This window comes from Drosophila suzukii, chromosome 2R (genome assembly GCF_043229965.1).
Source record: "Drosophila suzukii chromosome 2R, CBGP_Dsuzu_IsoJpt1.0, whole genome shotgun sequence".
In the NCBI taxonomy this organism is placed as follows: Eukaryota; Metazoa; Arthropoda; class Insecta; order Diptera; family Drosophilidae; genus Drosophila; species Drosophila suzukii.
In genome coordinates, this window is record NC_092081.1 from 9141611 (window position 1) to 9165625 (window position 24015).

General features: G+C 41.9%; 11 protein-coding genes across 13 annotated transcripts; 7 read left to right on the forward strand and 4 right to left on the reverse strand.

Annotated features, from left to right (window-relative positions):
- The first annotated feature begins 199 nt into the window (after nucleotides 1-199).
- Listericin (listericin) lies at nucleotides 200-619 on the forward strand. Its single transcript, XM_017072573.4, has one exon. The coding sequence runs from the start codon at nucleotides 238-240 to the stop codon at nucleotides 568-570; it is 333 nt and encodes a 110-aa protein (XP_016928062.3). The 5' UTR covers nucleotides 200-237; the 3' UTR covers nucleotides 571-619.
- A 1695-nt stretch (nucleotides 620-2314) lies between these two features.
- LOC108008885 (uncharacterized) lies at nucleotides 2315-2899 on the forward strand. Its single transcript, XM_017072789.4, has one exon. It carries the CDS (start codon nucleotides 2429-2431, stop codon nucleotides 2771-2773), a length of 345 nt encoding a protein of 114 aa, XP_016928278.3. The 5' UTR covers nucleotides 2315-2428; the 3' UTR covers nucleotides 2774-2899.
- Nucleotides 2900-3274: 375 nt separating this feature from the next.
- Nucleotides 3275-4385, forward strand: LOC108009001 (decreased expression in renal and prostate cancer protein). Its single transcript, XM_017072946.4, has one exon. It carries the CDS (start codon nucleotides 3550-3552, stop codon nucleotides 4336-4338), a length of 789 nt encoding a protein of 262 aa, XP_016928435.3. The 5' UTR covers nucleotides 3275-3549; the 3' UTR covers nucleotides 4339-4385.
- Nucleotides 4386-5061: 676 nt separating this feature from the next.
- Nucleotides 5062-5507, forward strand: LOC108009012 (uncharacterized). Its single transcript, XM_017072984.4, has one exon. The coding sequence runs from the start codon at nucleotides 5069-5071 to the stop codon at nucleotides 5423-5425; it is 357 nt and encodes a 118-aa protein (XP_016928473.3). The 5' UTR covers nucleotides 5062-5068; the 3' UTR covers nucleotides 5426-5507.
- A 316-nt stretch (nucleotides 5508-5823) lies between these two features.
- On the reverse strand, nucleotides 5824-6977 carry LOC108009023 (uncharacterized). The gene is made up of 2 exons (XM_017072995.3): nucleotides 6764-6977; nucleotides 5824-6645 (listed from the first exon to the last, which is right to left on the reverse strand). The coding sequence occupies exons 1-2, from the start codon at nucleotides 6975-6977 to the stop codon at nucleotides 6458-6460; spliced, it is 402 nt and encodes a 133-aa protein (XP_016928484.3). The 3' UTR covers nucleotides 5824-6457.
- On the forward strand, nucleotides 5996-6409 carry LOC108009029 (uncharacterized). The gene has a single exon (XM_017073001.4). The coding sequence runs from the start codon at nucleotides 6061-6063 to the stop codon at nucleotides 6391-6393; it is 333 nt and encodes a 110-aa protein (XP_016928490.3). The 5' UTR covers nucleotides 5996-6060; the 3' UTR covers nucleotides 6394-6409.
- LOC108008985 (uncharacterized) lies at nucleotides 6962-7452 on the reverse strand. The gene has a single exon (XM_017072927.4). It carries the CDS (start codon nucleotides 7424-7426, stop codon nucleotides 7064-7066), a length of 363 nt encoding a protein of 120 aa, XP_016928416.3. The 5' UTR covers nucleotides 7427-7452; the 3' UTR covers nucleotides 6962-7063.
- A 907-nt stretch (nucleotides 7453-8359) lies between these two features.
- On the reverse strand, nucleotides 8360-8840 carry LOC108009022 (uncharacterized). The gene has a single exon (XM_017072994.4). It carries the CDS (start codon nucleotides 8838-8840, stop codon nucleotides 8379-8381), a length of 462 nt encoding a protein of 153 aa, XP_016928483.3. The 3' UTR covers nucleotides 8360-8378.
- Nucleotides 8819-9617, forward strand: LOC108008982 (uncharacterized). The gene has a single exon (XM_017072925.4). It carries the CDS (start codon nucleotides 9145-9147, stop codon nucleotides 9586-9588), a length of 444 nt encoding a protein of 147 aa, XP_016928414.3. The 5' UTR covers nucleotides 8819-9144; the 3' UTR covers nucleotides 9589-9617.
- Nucleotides 9618-10614: 997 nt separating this feature from the next.
- On the forward strand, nucleotides 10615-19589 carry metro (membrane palmitoylated protein 7-like protein metro). The gene is made up of 9 exons (XM_017074359.4): nucleotides 10615-10979; nucleotides 13441-13549; nucleotides 13617-13894; nucleotides 14099-14230; nucleotides 14600-14629; nucleotides 14938-15105; nucleotides 15600-15921; nucleotides 16065-16358; nucleotides 18713-19589. Exons 2-9 carry the CDS (start codon nucleotides 13507-13509, stop codon nucleotides 19231-19233), a joined length of 1788 nt encoding a protein of 595 aa, XP_016929848.3. The 5' UTR covers nucleotides 10615-10979; nucleotides 13441-13506; the 3' UTR covers nucleotides 19234-19589.
- On the reverse strand, nucleotides 19528-23477 carry LOC108009753 (spermine oxidase). 3 transcript variants are annotated; one of them, XM_017074366.4, is made up of 2 exons: nucleotides 23330-23477; nucleotides 19528-21723 (listed from the first exon to the last, which is right to left on the reverse strand). In XM_017074366.4, the coding sequence occupies exon 2, from the start codon at nucleotides 21706-21708 to the stop codon at nucleotides 20179-20181; it is 1530 nt and encodes a 509-aa protein (XP_016929855.3). In that variant the 5' UTR covers nucleotides 21709-21723; nucleotides 23330-23477; the 3' UTR covers nucleotides 19528-20178. The 3 variants fall into 3 exon arrangements, with proteins under 3 accessions (XP_016929855.3, XP_036669121.3, XP_016929854.3); XM_036813226.3 differs by having other exon boundaries at nucleotides 23334-23444; XM_017074365.4 differs by having other exon boundaries at nucleotides 23244-23402.
- Nucleotides 23478-24015: the final 538 nt, after the last annotated feature.

The following is a 24015-nucleotide window of genomic DNA, read 5'->3' on the forward strand; positions in this document are numbered from 1 at the left end:
ATGTTTTGGAAGTGTTTTGAAGACAGCAATTGACGCGCCTGGGATTTCCGTTGCCCTCAAGTTTTGTTGAGATCATCATCTTATGATAATTGCCCTATGGGTATAACTAATGATACTTAGATAGCACGTGTTGGGCTATAAAACACTTACTCTTCAGACGGGACCTCCCCGCACTATTTGACTATAAAAGTTGGAACCCAAGTTGATTTAGTTGCAGAAAGTGTTTGAATATCCAATATGAAACAATATCTCGTCTTTGCTCTCGTCTTCGTGACAGTTCTTGTCCTGATCAGCGGACATCCAGTGGAGGATCAAAAGGTTACCCTGGAGGATGCTGAAGCACAGCCCGGACTTGATGATGGAACCGGAATAAGGGCTGCTCGTCACTTTGGCGGAGGATTTCGACGCGGTGGATTCTGCTGCGGAGGAGGAGGAGGAGGAGGAGGTGGTCACCGACGAGGTGGTTATGGTGGCTATCCAGGCGGAGGCTACGGCGGAGGTGGCTTCGGAGGAGGTAGTGCATCAGCCTCGGCGTCAGCTTCAGCCAGTTCCAGTTGGGGACGCAAATAATTATAGCTTTCTTAATTGAGGCGAAAATAGACAAAAGTCGAAACAAAAACATATGACTTTGTTTTGGGTGAGAATTGGAGGTCGGTTGGTGTAAGGGGCGTGGCAGATCGCTTACGCAAATTGTCAAAAACACTACGCAATCGACAGGAACCTGTCCACAAACGCTAATCAATGAATACGATACAAAGACGATCAAACCTCTATTTTTCCCACAGTTAAAAAATATTCCGAGCGAAAGATTCCGCTAGTTCTAAGCTATTTAATTAAAAATAGAATAGACTATAAATATGGCGTTAATTGTTTTAATTTTTAGGTAGATAAGTTGTTTTTGTTTATAGCTTTTAAAGCTAAATTTAATAACGTATTGCGAAATGCTTGTACAACCGAAAGGAATCGCCTAATCTGGGATAATGTAACCTGTTTTTGAAAGATACACTAATTGGCAAGTCAATAAAAAGCTAGTTCGAGCAATTTCCAGACATCTGGGGTTGAGACAGGGTTTTTGCGGTTTTGCTTTGGCTTTGATGCACCCCCGAAAAACCTTGCGATCGAGTATTTTGATGGAAAGTTACCTCCAAGTTCCTGGCACAACATTACACCAGAGGAGATGAACTCCCAATTAAAAATGTCATTTAATTGATGCTTACTGGCGATCTTATGATTCATGACCTCTAATTAGCAAAGGTAAATATTTTTCACTCTCGATTGTGGAATTCATTTCCTTGGTAACAAGTACGCTGTCAACATGATTCATGTTTATTTCTAAGTTTTCGCTAGTGCAATTAATTAGCGCCTCCCACTCAAAACTATTTGTTCTATGCAATAAATATTTTGTAGAAAATTCACTTTAACGATAATATTAACAAGCTTGCCTTACAAGACGAAATTTAAAACAATGTTATAAATTTTGTATGGAGCCCTGTTTCAAAGGTTTAAAGTTAAGGACGTTATATTTAATTGTGGGCAGCCCCAAAATAACTCAAAACATGTCGCAAAATAAGGCTCAAAGTGTTTAATCACGCTGTCGACTAACTTGACTGGCACGGTACACCACCCTTGTGGTTTTTCACTCCCAACGGATCCCTCAGAAAGAAAACATATCTAAATACTTTAAAATTATTTTTTTTGTGGTCAGCAGCCGCAGTGTAAATAAATTAAAATTTTATATTTATATATAGCCAAATTTGAGATACATATATGTAGTAAAAATATTCAAGGCTTACAAAAAATACTATAACTAAAAACGAAACGTAACAAAAAAGGATCATGGATCAATAGCGTCAATGTCTTAGAAACTGGTTCGCTTTGTTTTGCTATGGAATTTCTAGTTAATACGTCATAGATCTTATACCAAGAAATATCTAATTGATGAATAATTTTGGTGCCTAATATTTTATCTCCGTGATCTTTTGAGGAGGCCAACTCCGCAAATGAATCATTCGCATTGTTGGCAGTGCCTACCGCAACAAAAAGCAAAAGTCGCAAAAGACTCCCCCCAAAGGGGTTCAGCCCCCAACTGACGTCACACGAGAGGAGTCGTGAGTACAAAACCGGGCAAAAAGGCTAAAGCGCATTGACGGAAATGTTGTGCGGTCCTATCCCCGCTAATTGTATTGAATGATGTGCGGCAAATCAAATTAGTGCCCCAATACTGTCACCACTGGAATCTGGCTGAATGGGCGACTTGGTCTGTCATAACAATTAGCGCGTTTCAGAGAAGATTTGCGGCTATAAAAGCAAACGGCAGACGGGAGATAAGACACAGAACCCCAAGGAACTCCAACAGTAGTAGACATACCAAACCCTAAACTCCAAATCACACCCATCTTAGTGAAAAACACTCACATACCTGATAAACATGAAGTGCACCATCATCTTCGCCGTGATCTCCGTGATCATCAGTTTGAGCCTGATCCAAGCCGCTCCCATCAGCAAGGACATCAAAGATCCAGGATTCGTTTCGGATATTACAGGAGAGCCAGTGCGCCAAAAGCGAGCCAGTGCGGATTATTACCAGGGCGACTACTTCATCTGCTATCCCAAGAGTGCGGTCTACGGAAAGCATGGAAACGGTGGATCCAATCGCAGATCCTACGATTCGGAGGACTATGCCCCGCACTATCTGGCCGATGATCCCTTGGCTGTCCGCCAGGCTCGTGCTGATGCCAGAAGAGCCGCCTACACCGACAGCTTTGGCAAATAAGCCAAGGAATTCCAGATATTAGATGGATACCAAAAAACACATCTTCAAAGTTAGGGAGATACACAGGTCTAGCTATAAAAGTTGTACAAATATTGTTATTATTATTTATTGAACACAAATAAATTTATGATTTAAAACAAATTGATTTGAAGATCTTTATTGAAAAGCCCTGAAGGTAATAAGAAATCCCTTTACTCCTAAAACATAAAAATGAATTAGGAATTTAATTTTTTTTGTGGTTATTGCTATTATAAGCTATACAGAATAAAATGTGATGTGAATGTGTATAACACTAAGTGGTTAATTAGGGATTTCTTATTTAGTAAAACAGAAAAGATGTAATAGACATTTTGATGGCATACCTTTAGGCTGTTGTTCAATCTGAGTTTCTAGACTCTTAATTTCTTCTTCGCGCAGAGACGCCCCCGCTTTACCCTACAGATATGAGACATATAAACCGGAGCGACTCATTTGCTGAGCAACGATTTTCTGCAAGGCGAACTCCGTGCGCTGAGACATTTCGCACCTTATTTGCCTTGGGCATTAGGCTAAAAGTGTGAATTGTTTATAAAGAGATTACAAAACCGAAGACAGGGCGCTCAGTGGGCCGCAGTGTTCGACTTTTGCCGCCATAAAAACATAAAAAAAAAGGCATCACTTTAAACGAAAAACCAAGGCGGATAATTGCAAAAGAAAGTTTTCACCATCGGCCTCGGCATAAAAGGGGATTCCATCGAGCCGGAAGCAAACAGTCGCCTCCAGAGATTGCTACCGAAATGACCAAGTTTGTTGCGAAGAAAGCCCTCCTGCTGCTCTCCATGCTCCTACTGGGCATGGTGGAGGCCAAGTCACTGGATCGCCGGGAACAGGATCAGGAGCAGTATGTTCGAAAGGAGCGTCAGCTGAAGATGGCTGGCTCAGCAGATCCGGATGTCAAGATGGTGGCCAATGTGACTCCAACAACGTCATCTCAACCCATGCAGATGTCCATGGGAATGGGCCTACCGATGAACCAGATGGCCCTGGGCTCCGTTGGCGGCCAGTTGGTGAGGTATCCCAACTATCCTGGCCTCATATATCCTGGCGTTGGACCGCAACCTGGCCTAAATGGCTATCCCGGCCTGCAGACGAACATTGCCAACAACTATCCCTCGTATCCGGATCCCAATCTGGCAGGATCAACTCCTGGCTTCAACCCCTATGGATCCTTTGGCTACCCTGGTTTGCCGCCCATGTATGGCAACTCCCCCCTGGCGTATCCCAATCCTCAGCTGCCCAATGGCTTTGTGCCCAATCCTGCTGTGGACAACTTCCAGTCGCTGAACAGCATAGTCAACATGGCCAATGCTCAGGGATTGGGTGGAGGAAACTCCGGACTATACCCAGCACCTCAGGGATTCGGTGGTGTCAGCTCGGGATTCTATCCAAATCCAAGCCCTCAGGAATTCGGTGGAGCTAACTCGGGAGTTTATCCAGCACCTCAGCTCAACATGCCGGGATTGTATCCACCACCCGGTGGGTTCCTGGGACGCATGAACATGCAGGCCTATGCCCCGGGATTTTAAATGGGTTCCGAAACTGTATACAATAAGCTAATTTATTTTATTTATTTTGCAAAATACAAGAACATTTAAACACAAATTTGTATTGCGGCGTTTTATTTATTTATCTAAAAAGATTTCCCTAGTATTTCATTTGGGAATTCTTTGGGAGACTTCTTAATATATGCAAAGGCCCAATGTAAAATTCAGTAAAGTAAAGCAATCCTTTGACAGATCAAATATATCCCAGAAATGAAAAAGTAAAAGCCAACCACAGACTTAATGGCTTTCTTCCAAATTTCAGATAATTGACGTATGTCTACACTCTCGATCTCCAACAGAATACACCAGAAATAACCAGAACACTAACCTCTTTTTAAACGCTAATTAAGCAGCAGGTGTCAAGTGCAAGGTTGGTAATTTAGCAAATTCAGCAATCGGGGACAAGGGGACAAGTCTTGAAAGTGAAACGAACATGCTGATTGACACCCGCAGAGGCATTGAACTATTTCTTTTTCATATCGATGTCCCCCTAGAGATAAAGATACCTTTTACCACTCTGATTTACGATCCACAGTGATTTGCTGGCCTGCGTAATGCATTTATCTGAGTACCTGGGTCATTGATAAGTCGGGCAGGTAGTTGGGTCCTTTCATATGGCGCAGGGTAACTCGATAATGGTGTGTATTCAGCTGGGTATAAGAACCCGGTCTGTAAGGTCAAAGAGCACCAGTCTTTAGTGAACCATTGCACAATGAACTACTCCGCGATAAGTTACATTCTGATGGTAATACCCATCATCCTACTGGTTCTCATGGATTACTGCGAGTCCAAACCCTGGTGGCCCGCAAACGAAGCTGGCTACGATGCCAGTCTGGATCCTGTGGTCTGGTCGAGACCCTTTGCCCCGGATCAAATTAGGAAAACCCGCTACAATGTTATTCCAGAACCCAGGAACAAACATCGCCACCGTCAATCCTCAACGCTCTGGTACCAAAAACCAGTGACTACATATCCCAAGCACTTTGTCAATGCAAAATACTACAAGAAATTCCTGAGAAGACGCCAAAAACTGGCAACACGTGAGAGATACGCACGATGGAGGCAATAGACCCCTATCATATATGTATACCCCATAGGTGCTAAGTAAAATCTTTATATCTAGTAATTAGCATAATAAACAAAAGACTTAAGACACAAACGAGCTGTTTTTATATTTAGCCGACCATGTCGCGCGTCATCAAAATTCTGACTCGCTTCGATTAGCAGGAGTTCTACTCTAATTCTCAATCATCGAGGAGGAGCCATCTAAATCTGGTCCCAAACAAACAGAGACTAAGGTCAAAGCGATTACGTTTCAAGACCATCAACCTGGTAATCGCAATGGCAAACATGATGTAACTATCGTTAGGCCCAAGCTAAAGACCTGAGCAAACTCAACCGTTTGCACACACTAACTCTTTTAAAGACCAATCTCACCAAAAACCCATCCCAAAAGTCTAACAAAAATTTTGGATGAATGAAAGTACGAGTATATTTGGTCAAGATCGCAGATCGCAGCCGTTGCTGGGCCCATCGATTTGTTGACACTACGAATTAGCAACTCTTCGCACGAGCCCAAGACCCAGACAAGAAGTATATAAACCTAGTTGTCATGGCACTTGGTATTAAGTACCAATCCGGCCAGCATCCATCAATCAGCTATCTTTAATCTCTCTCTTGGAATCCCTTCGAGAAACTGCGAAAATGAAGTTCCTTGTTCTAAGTCTCGCCTTGATCGCCCTGATCTGCTGCTCCCTGGCCCTTCCTCTGGATCTGGACAATGGTGAACCGTTGACTTTGCTGGAACTGGAGGTGGAACAGGATCCCCAAGTGGATGAACTGGAGGGCGAGCGAGTTGCCCGAGGACTGGGTGGTCTGGGAGGACTTGGAGGCAAGTTTGGCGGTTTTGGAGGACTTGGTGGCCTGAAAGGAGGATTCGGTGGTCTGGGACACGGCTTTGGCGGTGGTTTCGGAGGACATGGTTTCGGCGGCGGATTCGGCAGCTTCAAAAGCCTATTCAACAAGAAGTTCCGCTAATGTAGCAGCCTTACATCCAAATTATAGTCTAAGAGTTTTGTAATAAAGTTTAGTTAGGTTAAAGTTAAAAGTTTCCCGTTTGATATATGGGGTTCAAAGCTCCATATAACTGCAGTTCTGGCTCTGGAGTTGTGGTGATAATACGCATCCTAGTCTTAACGGTGGGAGGAGTGGGTGTTGTCGATTGAAAGCGACTGAAGACCAGACGCACCTGGTTCGCAAAATTTCGCCATAGTTGAAAGGGTTTCGAAACTGAAAGGGGAAAGATTAAGATTAAAAATCAAATGATTAAAAAGTTAACAAGTTTTAAATATAATTTTTTGTATACCTTAAAACTTATGGTATTATGATATTGGTTAACATTTATTACCTGAACTTTGAGGAGGTGCCACTTGTGGATCGAATTCCCGCTCATCCAGAGCTGCCACCAACACCACAGTGATCCACAGCAACAGCAGGCGCCACATTTTTGGAGTCCAACCGCGTTGCCCTCTTATAAACACCTCCGATCTTAGCTTTCCCCGCCATAAACCCAATGTGTTGTTAATCAAGCGTAATAAACAACCGATTGAATGGACTTGCATAAGGTAAATAATTTTATTGCACCCGTTGGGGCAGCTTTACAAAAGAAGTATCACAAAGTTGGTTTATTCAAATCCATGTCAACCGATTAACCATAGAAGCCACCGCCGTAGTAACCACCGCGTCCACGGTATCGGGTGCGGGTGACCACCCGAGTTCTCTGGAAGCCACCACCGTAACCGCCGCCAAAACCACCGCCATAGTAAGGGGGTGGGGGTGGTCCAAAGAAGGGTGGTGGTGGAGGTCCAAAAGGTGGTGGTCCAAAGTACTGGCGGACTTTCCTAACGTTCTCATCCGTGGAATCCGCCTGGGCAGTTTCTCCAGCCTCCGAAAGCTGCAGGGTACTGGGTTCCTCCTTCAAGACTTCCGTTTCCGTTTTATCGGCTTTTACAATATTACACAAAATCAGTGCAATCAAACCGAACAAAAATAATATCCGCTTGTTATCCATTTCGCTGTCGTATTCCTTATCGAACCTCGTGAAATACTAAAACTCAAAGCCCATCTGGTCTTTAATTTATAGCCAAACATTTGCCAAGAACACCCAGCACCTGGTCTCAAAAACAAAGGAGGTTCATTGGCATTTGCTGTTTGCCATTGAGTGTCTTTTTTTTATACATTTTTCGTCTAATTTCAATCTCAGCCAAGCAAAGCCGGCGAGAATAATTATTTTCTTGAAAACCCCAAAAAATCGTCTACACAAATACATTAGGCTGACCCAATCTTAATGTGAAGATAAAATGAAATATGATGCGGAAGTGTGAGAAACAGTGGAGCGATATCTAGATCGCTGTGGATTGGGTAACATGATATCCAAATGATCAAGATATCAAATTAATAAGTAATACAATGCTGAATAGAAATCATTTAAGCATATAACATGGCTTCTGTAATAGTAATCCATCGAAAAATGTACACTGAAAGTTAAATAAAATGGTAAAAAATTGACAATCAGGTGCTAATAAGTCGTCAACAAAGAAGTTCTGAACAAGTCAATGTCAAAACCTTTACCTTGAACTCAGATGTAAAAGAGTTATAGATTTGATAACCAAGATTACGATTACGATTTAGCACTCCGATTACCCAGTATCCAATAGCTCTCCAAGCCAGCCAACTTGACCCACTGTAATCGCTTGATGGCTTATTGTTTACCACTCATAAAAAAAGCCCATCCGACTCGCCTCGCGCGATTTTCGGAATATATATTAAAGCAAACACCAGCGAGAGACTCTTCCAGAAATATCAACGAAAACCAACAATCAGTTGGAAACGGAATATGCAAGCTCATCGAATTTGTTGATTCCAAACACTCGGCAAAATGAAACTCGATCTCGCAGCACTTTTGTTTATTCATTGTTTACACTCGAGGGTCTCGAGACACACTCAGACTTATTCGGAAACATCTAGCCAAAGAAGCCGCCTTTGAATTTGGCAAAACCGACGGCGCCTCCAACGAAACCACCGCCTCCGACGCCACCAAGACCACCAAGACCTCCAAGTCCACCCAATCCTCCGGCTGCTGGGTAACCACCTCCTCCAATTCCATTGTAACCATATCCATAACCATAGCTAGGGATCGTTTGAATGGTAGAAATACTGGATACTACGGGAACAGTGGTGATTATGGGTACGGTGGAGACTACAGGAACTGTTTGAATGGCGGGGGCTGCCACTATGGGGGCAGCAACTCCTCCTCCGCCGATGATGCCGCCGCCCACGATCCCGCCTCCAACAATTCCACCTCCTCCTAATCCTCCAATATGCCGGGGTTTTCGAATACTCTCCTGATCACTGCTGGAGAGGATCGGTGTGGTATTGACCACGGCGCACGCCAAGATGAGCAGGTAGACCGTTTGCCACAACATGATGGGGTTAACTGCTTGGTCCGTCCCACTCCCACTTGCTTATTTATGCAAATTAATTAGTGGCCACTGTTTGCTCTACCAATTGGCATATTGGGACGCCCAACTATAAAAAACCCCAAAGACTCTAAAGCCACATCACTGTTATTCGGCGGTTCTAGTAGGGGAATCATGGTTTTGCCCACTGGTTAGTGGTTCACACCTAATCATCGTCATAGTATGTATTCCGAAGGTCGCTGGCCTGGGCATTAAAAACCAGGTGATTTCGGGTAAGGTAACTCAAATCGTTATTGGACACTCAGCCAAGATGAGGTGCGATCTGCGAGTGCAATTTTTGCTGTTACTGGGAATTAGCGCTTTGAGCTGGACTGAAGCTCATTCCCTGGGAGGAGGAGCAATTGGAGCCGTTGGAGGAGTAGGAGCTATTGGTGGTGTAGGAGCACTTGGAGGAGTTCAGCAAGTGCCCGTGGTGCAGCAAGTTCCCATTGTCCAGCAAGTGCCCATCGTGCAACAGGTGCCCGTCATCCAACAACAGCCGCAGGCTCTGGGACTCGCAGGAGGAGGTGGATTTATTGGTGGTGGCATCGGAGGAGGTGCCGGATTTGGACGTTACAAGGAGAGCTATCGAGTGCGAGCGAGGGGATTCGGCGGTGGATTCCGCGCCCGGTACGACAAAAAGTTCGGTGGAGGATTCGCAGGATTCGGAGCTGCTGCGGGTGCAGGCGCAGCGGGAGGCGGTTTGCTGGGATAAGGATTACCGAATATTGTAGTTAAATTACTAATTTTAAAAAAAGTTCCTTTAACAAATAGCCCAAAAAATGTTTTCTTATTTTAAAATATGGCTAACCTACATATAGGTTATATATAGTTATGTATGGTTATATATGGTGGTTATACCCACCATTAAAAAGAAACGGGTCTCACGATTTAAAAAAAAATGTGGTGAGCATTGACAATTTTTCCTATTCGAAAGACTTAACTAAATATTAAAATAGTATGGAAGTATATCATAATAAAACAATCTTTAAAAATTCTCCCTACACTCCGAATTTTTATTTCGTTTTTGTAATTTTAAAGTCAAGTCAAAGTTAATAGGTTTTCTATTGTTTCTGCTGATAAAATCTGGACACCCTGTATTTCTTCCGCTCTGGTTTTTTGCTGACCTGCGCGGATTCCACCCCAGCAAAAGTCCGCAAGGCGCTCTGTGCTCTCCCACTTTTAGGATTTCCACTCTCTGGTGGTGCATTTTGGCCCATTCATTTCCGATGTCGGCTCACTTACTCAATCTCCCTAGCTCACTCTCTGTCGTTCTAGAACTCTCTTTTCTAACATTTACTCTTGAAGAAAACACTGCAGTGGTTTAAAAATTTAATATTCTATTTGAAAATCATAATATTTTATTCTAAAACCCATATAACTTCAGTAGGCTCTAGATACTTAAGAACTAAATTGAACAAAATTATAGATGTTTTTTTTCGAAAATCAGATTTTTTGAAAAATGCTAGAATGTATAATAATGTACGATAAGAAAATTAAAAGCAATATTTCGCGAACTTTATAAATAAACTTATTTATATAATTTGATCTTTTTTCTACAATTATATTTAAAAATTTCTGTTGAAAATAATAATTTTATTAAAGTTAAGTCCTGAAACTAAGAGAACCCCTAAGAGTAGAAAGATATAGTCTCTTCATAGAGCTTCAGAGCGTAGAGAGAGTGAAAGAGATTCACGACATGGTCGTGGAAGTCGTCTCAACTTTAAAAAGAATTTCTGAAATTAAACGTTGTTCTTTTGCCATCGTGTGCAGTCGCTGTCGCTCCCGTTATTCGCCGTTCTGGGATTCCCGCTGGCGGACTCAGGTGACAATCACCTTGATATTCCTTTTGGAACATGTGAAATCCGCCGAAGGCCCCAAGTATATCCAAAACAATAACGGTTAACTTTAAACTAACTAGAACGCAGTATTAGTGGCCTAAAAATAGCAAGAAAATTAGCGAAAATAGCAGACATGCCGTGTTTTAGTGCCTCTGTGTGTGCGTAAATGTCTGCGAGTGAAGTGGAAATTTAAAAATAAAACAACGCTGGGACTCAAGTGAAATCCGTCAGTATCTTATTGGACAACTGCCCAGAAAAACTCCAGGTGATAACCTTTATTTGAATGAAAGTTGGACTTCTTTTTTGTCGAACCAGATTTTGTTGTTAATCAAATTCTCAGGGCAGGGGAAAACTTTCAATGCCCTCTCAGTAAACTCTCTCCTCTCTGCTCTCTGTGATTTCAATGTCTCTCTCTGATTTTCTCTTAGCCACCGCTATTTTCAGTATGACCAGAGTGTCTCTTTGGTTTGATTTAAATAACACAGTGCAATTCCTTCAAGTTTTCAATAACCCCCAAAAAGGAGAGGGATTTGGGGGCGCTTGAGACCTGGCACCTGCCTTATCTACTAGCCACAAGGACTGCCATTGTCTACCCATTCCAACCACTTTCACAATTGACAGACCCCCGTCATTATTTCGCTGCTCGCCAGACCTCTTGGCCTGTCTCGGCTTTCCTCAGCGTAATTAGTGTGATTGGGGCCAGGCTTGACTTGGTTTCTTGGCTTCTGTCATTTGGCTGATTGGCAGCAGTAATAGTTGCACATGCAACACCCCCTCTAAGGGAAAAGCCCTGAAACTACAAACGAATTATTAAAAAACTTCATTTTGCTGAGTCCTAAGGTTTTTGACAAAAAACCAATATCGAACTACAGTCAACTTGGTTTTGATAGTGAATTTGTATTCCCCAAAAAATGTATAAAAATTTGAAAGTTAAATGAACATCACTTAAAAATTTTGGTCGAATACGTGAAATAAAATATTTGGTTAGAAAGTTACCATATATACTATTATACCATTATAAATATTTGATAATAAATTAAAATACAACTTTACTTATTAAACTTAATAAAAATAAACAGTATCTGAATATCTCCTTGGAGTATCTTGAAGTTACTTCACGATGTAAACCTTTAGTGCTACCAGCAACTTGTAATTCGAGTAACAAACATGTGCTTATACGAAATGGTGGTAGTTTAACCAGCGGTAGTTATATTGTAGTTAAAATTTCACTACCCCCTGGAATAAAATACTCTTGAAAGTGGCTGCAACCCTCGGATCCCACGCACTGACGTCGCTGCAACTCACCCTGAAAATTGTTGTAGTTCGGACTTTTGTTGGGTGGCTGTGTGTACCGACGAGTATGTAGTTCAAGGTCGTTGGCCAAGTTTCGGATAGAGTCCATGGGCTAAGATGCTTGTTGGTTTAGTCTCATTACCATATGTAGAAGCAGAAATTCGAGACCCCCATGGCAAGTTGAAGGACATGCGAGTGCCCCACTTGAGACGCTATTCTTGGGCTCCAAAAGCGTCCACTCAGTTGACACTAATCACCTCCCACAAACGTTCCATAGAAACTTGGCACTAATGAGTACCGGTCATGCAAGGTGCCAGCGTGCTGGTGACCCCTTGGCACCTGGCCAAGGCTTTTTCTTTAACCTCCCCCCAGCAATCCTTCAATCCTTCAGCAACAGGAAGCGCAGTCATTGAACAGTTAATGGAGTGCAGATTGCAACAAGGGGCGGCAACATTCCGGGCCACTGGCCAGATGAAAGTGACCATAAATCCAACGCCTGCTCTAATCAACTAGCCCCCTGGCCAGAAGCCAATGGCAGACAACGGCGAACGCCCCACTTGGCCTGGCTTAATGTCAGCTAATTGCAATGGCGCTCTGCTGGCCGGGAGTTCTTTAGACTTGGCGTCGTCAGTGGGGCTCTCCAACCCCAACGTATCAGGTTCACTGGGGCGCAAACTGTTGTTATGGTAACTATACAGTGGGGCTTCTATAAGACGATTCTCGAAAGATACCAGAGAGCTGTTAGAAAATCTGAATACATCTCGTTTGAGTTAAAAGAGTGCTAGACATATCTTCCTTATTGGGAAAAAGCTTAGACTTGAGTATAGTCATCCTAACAGAAAATATTTATAGCATAGTAAAGGTTATTAAGGTTTTAGAAAGCAAAATCTTAATGTATGTAAAAACTGTCAGTATACTAGAACTTTTCAAGAACGCCTTTCTTTTAAATTTTATTATATTCCAGGCAACTAATTTTCTTAAAATATTAAAGATATATGTATTATACAGATATATATATTATATAGATATATTTATAATATTCAATAAAAATGTTTAACATGGCTTACAAATATTCTTTCTTTTTACCTTTAAAAAATCGAATTTTGTAAGTCTTTTTTTTTGGCAAAGTCCACTTATAGAGCTAGAACTGTTCGTTAATATCCCAAAAAAGCTTTGGCAACATTTACCAGTGTTTGGTGTCCTTTGTGGCGAGTGACGCAGAAGAATTCGCTTCGTGGTAGGGGCAGGTTATGGTGTTTATGGTTTTTGGGCGGTGGGTGTTGGGTGTTTGGTGGTAGCCTTGGGCCTGGAATTATCATTTGGGTTTTGTGCTCCCCCGTTGGCCCCCTGTTGACATGTTTATGCGCAAATTTATAAAGTCTCTCTCCGGTTGTTGTTAAAGTCGCATATCGATTTTGTTAACTCGATTATAGGAACAGCGCCAAAGGATAAATTGTGAGGGATAAGCAAGGACAGTGACTCGTCGACGGTTGTGTGACATGCTAGCAGCAGTTATGGCATCGGACATCAACTGGGATCCAGGTGAGTTGAGTGACGCACTTGGACTGGCTGTCAAAAATGATTGAATACATTATCGCACACATTCCAGCTCTTTCCAAACTGATCAGCACGCTCAAGGAGTCGGAGAATCTGTCCAATGACCAGGAAATTGATTTCCTGAAGGCCCTGCTGGAATCCAAGGAGCTGAATGCCCTGGTCAATGTCCACACGAAGGTGGCCAAGGTGGGTCGGGATGATCGACTGGCCCCCGTGCTCTCCACCTCGGCACAGGTGTTGTACGAGGTCCTGGAACAGCTGTCCCAGCATTGTCACCTGAACGATGATTGCAAGGAGGCCTTCCACCTGCTGCAGGACTCTCATCTGCAGGTGAGTAAATAACTAAAGAAACCAAAATATATAAGAACAATATACAAGAAAGAAAGAGCATTGATACCAAAATTTACTTACACGGTTTTTAAGGACGAATGTTCTTAATTTAAGAACAATGCACTTGAATATTTCCCTCTGTGTGTCAAACCTTTATCGCAAACATTTCTATTGAACTTCTCTGATTAAAATTAAATTTTCCAGCACCTCCTATTCGCTCATGATGCGATTGCCCAGAAGGACTTCTACCCACACCTACCGGAGGCGCCTGTCGAGATGGACGAGGACGAAGAGACCATCAAGATTGTGCAGCTGGTGAAGAGCAACGAGCCCTTGGTGAGTTTCCTTTTACTACAAGCACCATTTTCCATTTCCATGCCCACCTCATCGCCGAGATCGCTGTTCTGTGCTGTCCATCGCTTTCCACTGTCCAACCTCGACTTTCACTTCCGCCCCCAAACCTTTCACCGCCCCCATTTCGCCTTTGCCAACTGCTCCTCTCTGCGCCTTCATTCATTTTCGTACTTCTACTGTTATCATGTCATGTCACCATGTCAACTCTTCCCAATGCTAATCAATTTTGTAAACTTTGCCTTTTGTAAAAATCGAATAAAATCGAATCAATTTCTCGAATTCGCCCATAACAAACAAAAAAAAAATGCATTTGTAACAATAAAATGAAAACAATGTATAAAATAAACACAGACAGGAGCACAGGGTGCGGAGCCAATTGTTGTAAGTAATCAAATGTCCATAGCCGTAACAATGTCCACTGTAAAAAAGAAACAGAAACCAGTTCGCCAAGCACTGAAAACAACAAACAACAGCCAGGAAGCTGTGCACACACCAAGATACATACATTCATAACATAAGATACATTTCGTTGTCCCCATTCCGTTGTTATTGTTCCTGTTGTGACACATCCATTAGATACATCGGAAACCGCAATCCACACAGATACACAATCACACACTTACACCACACGCACACATACGCGTAGACTATGGGTAGACTTTCTAGTGACACGTATTGCCTACTTTTAGGGCGCCACCATAAAAACTGACGAGGAGACCGGCAAGATCAAAATCGCCAGAATTATGCACGGTGGCGCTGCAGATCGCTCCGGATTGATTCACGTCGGCGACGAGGTCATCGAGGTCAACAACATCAACGTGGAGGGCAAGACGCCGGGCGATGTGCTCACCATACTGGTTAGTTAACCTAAAAACCCATCAGAAACCCCTAGAATCTCTGCAACATTATATGGTTTTTGTTTAGAAAACATTTTCTTTAAAAAAGACATATTCAGATAAAAGTATTGATGATGTTTTTATAAAACTTGGTTGAAAAAGCATGATATTATGATATCATATAAGTCCAATTTTTAACATCCAATTTCCAGTGATATTTGATTGTTTACAAATTTTATTCATAATACTATAATTCATTTTATACTTAAGCCAATTGTGGAGATATTACTTATCTTTAACTTATCAAGAATCTAAAAACATATCTTCTTTATCTTTATCTACTTAACAAATTTTACAACCCAACTTAAAAAACATTATTTCTTTTCAAACTAAATAGATAAGAAATAGCTATACTATATTTTATATTTTATTTTTATAAAATACGAATTTCATAAGTCCCACCTTTTTAAATTATAATCTAAGCAAAGTATACTAATGGACTACCATTCCCACAGCAAAACTCTGAGGGCACCATAACCTTTAAGCTGGTTCCGGCGGACAGCAAGGGAGCCCAGCGGGAATCCAAGGTGAGGGTGCGGGCCCACTTCGACTACAATCCGGATGTGGATCCTTACATCCCGTGCAAGGAGGCTGGCCTGGCGTTCCAACGTGGCGATGTGCTGCATATTGTGGCCCAGGATGACGCCTACTGGTGGCAGGCTCGCAAGGAGCATGAGCGGTCTGCGAGAGCTGGTTTGATCCCCAGTCGGGCGCTCCAGGAGCGCCGTATCCTCCATGACCGATCGCAGAAAGATGGCACCGATCTGGACTCGAAGCGTAAGCAACCCAGTTTACCAACCCATTTCCATAACATACATACGCTGTCCACATTTTCACGACTAAAATTGCTCTAATTTCATGCCTCATCGTAATCCCCTCATCTAACCCCAATTGGCCCCATCCATCATTGCCATCGCCAGCCGGATCATGCGCCTCACTCTGCACCACCCCACCTGGCTCCCCACGTCTGCCCGCGAGCAGCAGCAGCTCATCCTGCCGCCAGCCCAAGACTAAAAAGATCATGTACGATTTGACAGAGAACGATGACTTCGACCGCGAGCAGATAGCCACGTACGAGGAGGTGGCCAAGTTGTATCCTCGACCGGGTGTCTTCAGGCCCATAGTGCTCATCGGAGCTCCCGGAGTGGGCCGCAATGAACTGCGCCGCCGGCTGATAGCCAGGGACCCCGAGAAGTTCCGCAGCCCGGTGCCGTGTAAGTATATTGAGCTGGGCAAACAAATCAAAGCACAAATTTATTTGAGCTAGCAAGAGGAGCTGATAAAATTGAGCACTTCTCTTTGTGGAGCAGCTGCAAAAAAGCAAACAATTTTATAATTTATTTGCTCCGCTTGCAATTGTGCAGTAAATGTCATAAAAAATGGTTGAAATTGCTGCCGAAGGAAGACTTACCGTTTTCCAGGATAATATTATTTGTTTCAAGTAAAAAGATAAAGAGGAATCGAATCCTTTTGGTTAGCAGGCAACCCCCAAAAATGGTTAGTACTTTGGCACCCTTTTAAAAGCAGTAGTAAAACTACGTGCTTCTGAACAAACTATTCATGTAATAATATAGTTTTCCTAATAAGTACTCGTTCTTCGATGAGCAAAATTGAAAGAAAATACTTGTGAAAATTTTAAGCTCATGTGGATACTTAAAACTAAATATATATGTTTTGCTGCATATATGTATTCCTTCAACATACAAAAGTTTAGATATCAAGTCATTAAATCAAATCATTCATCGAATCATAGAACCGAGTCATAGAGTGGAATCATAGAATCGACTCATAGAGTCGAATCATAGAATCGAATCATAGAATCGAATCATAGAGTCGAGTCATAAGGTCGAATTATAGAATCGAATCATAGGGTCGAGTCATAGCGCTGAATCATAGAGCCGAATCATCGAGTCAAATCATAGAGTCGAATCATAGGGTCGAATCATTGAATCTAATCATAGAGTCGAAACGTACATTCGAATCATGGAGTCAAATCATGGAGTCGAATCATAGAGTCGAATCATTGAATCGAATCATAGAATCGAATAATAGAATCTAATCATATAATCGAATCATACAATCGAATCATAGAATCGAATCATTGAATCGAATCATAGAGTCGAATCATAGAGTCGAATCATAGGGTCGAATCATTGAATCGAATCATAGAGTCGAAACGTGCATTCGAATCATGGAGTCAATTCATACATTCGAATCATACATTCGAATCATAGAGTCGAATCATAGAATCGGATCATTGAATCGAATCATAGAGTCGAATCATAGAGTCGAATCATAGGGTCGAATCATTGAATCGAATCATAGAGTCGAAGCTTACATTCGAATCATACATTCGAATCATAGAATCGAATCATAGAGTCGAATCATAGAGTCGAATCATAGAGTCGAATCATTGAATCGAATCATAGAATCGAATAATAGAATCCAATCATATAATCGAATCATATAATCGAATCATTGAATCGAATCATTGAATCGAATCATAGAGTCGAATCATAGGGTCGAATCATCGAATCGAATCATAGAGTCGAAACGTACATTCGAATCTTGGATTTGATTTATACATTCGAATCATAGAATCAAATCATAGAGTCGAATCATAGAGTCGAATCATAGAGTCGAATCATAGAGTCGAATCATTGAATCGAATCATAGAATCGAATCATTGAATCGAATTATAGAATCGAATCATTGAATCGAATCATAGAGTCGAATCATAGGGTCGGATCATTGAATCGAATCATAGAGTCGAAACGTACATTCGAATCATGGAGTCGATTCATACATTCGAATCATAGAGTCGAATCATAGAGTCGAATCATAGAGTCGAATAATAGTGTCAAATCACTGAATCGAATCATTTAATCGAATCATAGATCTAGCCTAGTCCGTCTGTCTGTCTAAGATCTCGGAAACTACAAAAGCAAGAGAGTTGGGACTTTGAATGTAGATTCTTAAGCTTCTTGCGCAGCGCAAGTTTATTTCAGCTGGGTGCCACCTGTTTGATTATCAATATCCATGTACACTGTTCATTCACTGTTCATTCGGTCACTGTTGTCTTTTGATCAGTTGTTCACTTGTACATTTGTTGAGTTGGTCATTCGTTAAGCGGTTAATTTTATCATTTGGTTTAATATTTGTTGGTCTCATATTTGTTCATCTTTTCATCTTATTTAGTGAAGATAGTCAGCAATGAAGTGAACAAATGAATAATGAATAAATGAGTAAGACAGTATAACGAACAGACCGCATTTTGGATTTCAACGTCTAAAAGAGAGGTTTACTCTAGTGAAGATGAACAAGTTAACTATTCTACTTTGTGCGGATATGAACTTGTTTATTTGATCAGTTGTTAATTTGCTTATTAGTTCACTTAAGCAGTGGCTTCAGCTTATATTTTCGTTATTTTCTTTGGTAAAGAGAGTTAGAGAGCATGTGAACAAATGGATAATAAGGAAGTGAATATGTAATCAAATGATCTAAACTAAACTATCCTTTTATCTGAGATATTCCTGATGATTTTAAACTACTCTAACATCCTTTGCAGACACTACCCGACCAATGCGAACTGGAGAAGTGGCCGGACGAGAGTACATCTTTGTGCCGCGCGAGAAAATGGACGCTGACATCGAGGCGGGCAAGTTCGTGGAGCACGGCGAGTACAAGGGTCATCTATATGGAACCTCGGCGGAGAGTGTCAAGTCGATCGTGAATGCCGGATGTGTTTGTGTGCTGAGCCCGCATTACCAAGCGATCAAGACTCTGCGTACAGCCCAACTGAAACCGTTCCTCATCCATGTGAAACCACCCGAGTTGGACATCCTAAAGGCCACGCGAACTGAGGCCCGGGCCAAATCCACCTTTGATGAGGCGAATGCCAGGAGTTTCACGGACGAGGAGTTCGATGATATGGTAAAGTCGGCCGAACGTATTGATTACCTATACGGACACTTCTTCGACGTGGAGCTGGTCAATGGAGAACTGGTCAACGCCTTCGAGCAACTGGTCCAGAATGTCCAACGTCTGGAGACCGAGCCAATATGGGCACCATCTATGTGGGTGCAGTAGATTGGAGATGCCAAATGTGGAGAAGCATTTCATGCAATTTGTTGAACAACACCAAAGTATTTTTGCCATACGAATTTAGCAATCTGCTAGAGAGACGGAGGAGAGACACTACTATATTTACCCGTAGGCGGTCCTGCTGGGCACTCCCGTCCGGCCTTAGTCCTTTTCACGACATGTACCTTTTTGCGTAACAGTGAAAACAAAGAAATGAATACAATAATACACACCAAATGGAATGAAGAAGGAAATTTAAACTCAACCAGCGTCTATCTTACAATTATGATAACGATTAAATTATAAAACTTGTTGTACAAAATTTATTTGTGTTCAAAAAAATGGACTAAATTATAAATGTATTTATTACACGTTGTTGAAATCAATGTATCGAGTTAATCCCCCTGTAACCCTAACGCTAACCGTATTGTATCTCAATTGTATATACACTCACTCACTAACTAGAGCATATTGGATACAATGTGAAATTCTGTGTAACATGTCTCATTTCGAAAACTGATTTCATCAAAACGTAGTGACAAATTGTTGAAAACAAGTGAGCAATTAATAAAAACCTATTTTAAATGCGATTTAAAGGGAAGATCTATTCAGAAGCTAGATTTTTATAAGGTATTTTACATTTATTTTTGGGTAGAGAAGACTTAAACACAGCTTTTTATTGGGCAGCACACTTGTTGACATATTGACATGCTCACTTTACATGTACATATATAGGTATAATCTGAGACCTATGTTAACCTATGGCAAATGTGTAAATTAGTAGCTTAGGCATATGTATGAAGTCTATCCAGGATATACATATTGTTCAGTTTTCTTGATTGTTTTTTGTGTATAGTGCGAAGACAGAATTTTAAATTCACATCTGCCCATATTACAGGGCCAGGTATCGGTATCGCTGCCGTCTATATATCACGATATCCCCCCTTATAGCTAGAGTTGCGACTTGGTTCCCGAACGGGACAAGCTTAGTCCGTAAAATTGTGCCAGACGTCTGGCCTCCCGCCATCCGGCCTCGACTGCTCCATGTACCGTGGAGTAGTAGTGCTCACTGGATGCCTCTCCGGCGAACTGGACAATGGGTCTATCGCAGCGACTTTGCTGCCAAGCGTCGTCCTCCGAATCCTTCTCCTTCTCGGGCGTGGTGGCCACCACAGTCAGGGGATAGGCCAGCTCCCTGGCTCCGGTTCCCAGCTGCTCCGTATCCATGGATCGATAGGAATACGAACCGCGGAAGTTGTCATTCGTATACCAAGCAGATGTGCGGAAATTCAAGGGCTCAGGGATTTTCCACTTGAGAAACCGGCGGAAGAGGTACATCACTCCAGCTTGGACCTCATCCACGGGTAGTGTTTCCATATGCCTGCCATTCTCATTGGTGATCCAACCCGCTAGGATCCTCGGTTGATAGCTCACCCTATAGAAGCCGAAGACGTCCTCTAACCAGGCTCTTGAGGTACCGCGTATGTCATCCAAATCCTCATCTCTCCAGAGCAGCGTAAAACCCGTCCAATCCTCGGGCCAAAATACCTCGGGGAACTCCACAAATATTTTGTTGACCGTTCCAAAAGCCAAACCATCAATGGCACGCTGTTTCTCCACCGGAAGTTGTGGGTCAAACAGCTGGAAGTGCTGATCCTTGAGAACGCCCAGGGAAACGGTGACCACCACATGGTCGACAATGAAGCTATCTCCATTGCTCATGTGCAGCTCAACGCGTCCATCGTTCCGATTCCAGTTGATCTTTGTGGCCCGAGTGGCCAGAAGTAGTCTTTTCTCCAGAACTCCGTGCTCCACCTTCAACTCCTTGGAACGCATAAGCAGTCTTAGGAGCTCCACAAAGCCCTTATCCTTCCAGTTGAGCAGGATGTCGCCCTCGCATTCCCAGTAATCCAGGTAACCACGTCCCGACACCTGTTCCAGTGTGTCCGAGGCCTCGACGGAGTTTTCGAATTTCTGGTAATTTACAAAGAACTCCCTGGCCACGTCAGCATCAATATCGGAGTTTTCCGGACGCCGCAGAGTATCGTAGAACTTGTTGGTAAGATAGCTGCCCAAGGAGCCGCTGCAGTGACGCAGCTCCAACTGCCGGGTGACCAGGGAATCACCCACAATGGCTTTGAGGCGACTGGCCACCTCATCCGGGACCACTTCTCCATTGGAACGGATGCATTCGTAGTTATCATAGACCGGTCCCGTGGACTCCAGCAGCTCCTCCTCCTGCTTGCGCGTCAGTTCGTAGACAATGTTATCCTGTTCACCGTGACACCACTGGGCACCCAGATCGATCACGTTGTCCGCAAAGGGAATGGTGTGAATGCGACCACCTACACGATCCTCGGCCTCCACGACGAGCACATTCTGGAAGCCCAGTTCCAGGAGTTTGGTGGCACAGGCAACGCCCGAGGCACCTGCTCCAACGACAACGATCTTGCGATCCAGATTCCGCTGCGCTCCACTCATTCCGGGTAACTGAATCTACATTGGAAATAAAGGGGTGGCAGAGCAGCAGGAGAATCGCAAATTAAATAATAAACACTATTAGCTTTAATGTGGGGGAGTGTGTGGAAGTGAGTAGGTGGTAATTGAGCATATACTCAAAAAAAAGTCTGCATTACAGTTAAAATAAGCAAGACATATATTAATATTCAAAAAAAGGAATATTTCTTTTTTCTTTTAATATATCTGGTTAGTTTCTTTCTAATACTCAAAACGAGTATTTGGACACCATTTGAATCCCAAAAAAATTTTCAAAATTAAAAAATGTAAATTTGAAAAACTGAGCCCACAGTGCCTTCGTTAAAAATGTTAATAAAAATTGGTAATTAATAAAGTAATCAAATATAAAGTATGCGCATTCACGTAACCCTTAGGTTTTTTACTGGCGCTTGAGATATCTCCAAATGTGGTTTTTGACATGTTATTTATTGAAAATGTAAATATACATAAACTAAACACCTGTTTTACTAAAAGCACTCTTAAGAGTAAAAGCACCCTTAACAAATTAAGCAAATACTGGCTGTATATTTTTTTTGAACTATTTATGGTCTAAGTGAAAGAATTTTATAATATAATTACTCATATTGTTTTCAAAATTCCCAGGTTTTTTTCCACTTTCACTTTCAAGAATAGCATTTAAAATAGATTTCGCAATGAATTAATTATTTACTTCTTATATTATGAGCAATATATTGTAGGTCTATATTGTATTGTGCTATACGAGTTATATTTTTACACAGGGTTACATTAAAATTGAAGATTTATCTCATCTAAATTTTCATAAATTCACTTTAATAATATTTGAAAAAATATTCCTTGAAAGTGCAATTTCTTTGAGTGCACTGCCACTGTAAGCCTATTTGCTTATGGAACTGGTGCAGTGCAATTCCAGGCACTTGAGTTTGATCACCGCCCACTTCACCGACAACAAAAAGATGTCTTTTGATTAAAAACTAACGTCATATTCGCTCATATGTTTCGACAACGAATTCCTGCCCGCAATTCCGACTTTTGATAAGAGTTTCGAAAAAGCTCCCCCCACCAACACAAAACCTCAAAAGCAACACTTTCGCCCAAAGGAAAACACAAGGGTACAAACACATGCAGTCTCAAATATGTTCACTCGCTTCTGGCTACATGAATTTATTAATAGCCATGGTAGCTAAGGGAAAGCTGAGGGAAAAGATGGAGGTACAATCTCAGAAGCATCTAGCCAACCGGACCAGCTGGTTTTACCTGGAGTTTGCCTAAAATCTGATTTTTACCGACGAGGAGGGGAGGAAAAACATGAGAGCAGTATCCACCTCCTTCCGTTTGACATTGATTTTATATTTTTGGCAAACAAAAAATGTTCAAGGTTTTCTGCGACAAACAAAATATACAAAAAAAAAGCAAGCCAGCAAAAAAAATTTAAGAGGAAATGGAATATTGCGTTACTTTTTTGTGGGGTGTGATATTGGGTGGTCTTTACTGTCACTTCACTGCGCACTCCCACTCACCAAAATAACTTCAAAAACCGCTTTTTAGAATTTATTCAACAATTTAACATGTCTACCGGGACTTTTACTATATATATAGAATTTACTTGCTGTTGGAAAAACTCCAGCTCCGCGGAAAATGCAAACAACACTGAAAGCCGAAATCCGAAAACATCACATGGAAACGTGCCGCTCTGCCCGTGTGCTTATGCTGTGACCAGTGGCGTAGTCGGGAATCCAAGGGGTGACTATGTACTGGGTATTTTTCAGATACCCCCCAGACGACGCCTCTGGGCCCCCTGCGCAGATGGTAAGCTTGCAAAGCTTAAAGCACCCAACCCAGCTGAGTGAAAATCGAGTGGGTTGTCGAGTGGTTTGGTGAATTGAGAGAAAATGAGAAGAGCCCTGATCCCCTCTTCAAATGCACTGAGAAAGACATCATATAAAAGCAAATCAAAATTTAAAAATTATATTTTTCCCCTAAGAAGAAATCTTTAAAAGAAACGAATTTATATGAACCAAATAGAATTTCCTGAGTATTTTATATAAGTAAAGTCACTATTTGTCAATATGTATTATTAAAAACTCAATGTTTTAGGGTCGGTCGATCCATATTTCGGCATTTATTTAAAACATTACAACCCAGTCTTTCGAAGTGTTCCAATGTCCTGATATTTAATTCGATCCATCAAATCACTGAATAAAATTTTTTAAATTTTAATAAAACAAGAAATTGTGCCCTTAAGATGTGTCATTTAAATAAATGAAAATACAAATATTTTAAAATGGCTAG

Coding starts and splice junctions, on each gene's coding strand:
- Listericin (XM_017072573.4), top strand. CDS start 238: ATGAAACAATATCTCGTCTTTGCTCTCGTCTTCGTGACAGTTCTTGTC.
- LOC108008885 (XM_017072789.4), top strand. CDS start 2,429: ATGAAGTGCACCATCATCTTCGCCGTGATCTCCGTGATCATCAGTTTG.
- LOC108009001 (XM_017072946.4), top strand. CDS start 3,550: ATGACCAAGTTTGTTGCGAAGAAAGCCCTCCTGCTGCTCTCCATGCTC.
- LOC108009012 (XM_017072984.4), top strand. CDS start 5,069: ATGAACTACTCCGCGATAAGTTACATTCTGATGGTAATACCCATCATC.
- LOC108009029 (XM_017073001.4), top strand. CDS start 6,061: ATGAAGTTCCTTGTTCTAAGTCTCGCCTTGATCGCCCTGATCTGCTGC.
- LOC108009023 (XM_017072995.3), bottom strand. CDS start 6,977: ATGCAAGTCCATTCAATCGGTTGTTTATTACGCTTGATTAACAACACA. Junction 6,646..6,763: donor GGCACCTCCTCAAAGTTCAG/GTAATAAATGTT, acceptor TTCCCCTTTCAG/TTTCGAAACCCTTTCAACTA.
- LOC108008985 (XM_017072927.4), bottom strand. CDS start 7,426: ATGGATAACAAGCGGATATTATTTTTGTTCGGTTTGATTGCACTGATT.
- LOC108009022 (XM_017072994.4), bottom strand. CDS start 8,840: ATGTTGTGGCAAACGGTCTACCTGCTCATCTTGGCGTGCGCCGTGGTC.
- LOC108008982 (XM_017072925.4), top strand. CDS start 9,145: ATGAGGTGCGATCTGCGAGTGCAATTTTTGCTGTTACTGGGAATTAGC.
- metro (XM_017074359.4), top strand. CDS start 13,507: ATGCTAGCAGCAGTTATGGCATCGGACATCAACTGGGATCCAG. Junction 15,106..15,599: donor GCGATGTGCTCACCATACTG/GTTAGTTAACCT, acceptor CCATTCCCACAG/CAAAACTCTGAGGGCACCAT. Junction 15,922..16,064: donor CACCGATCTGGACTCGAAGC/GTAAGCAACCCA, acceptor TGCCATCGCCAG/CCGGATCATGCGCCTCACTC.
- LOC108009753 (XM_017074366.4), bottom strand. CDS start 21,708: ATGAGTGGAGCGCAGCGGAATCTGGATCGCAAGATCGTTGTCGTTGGA.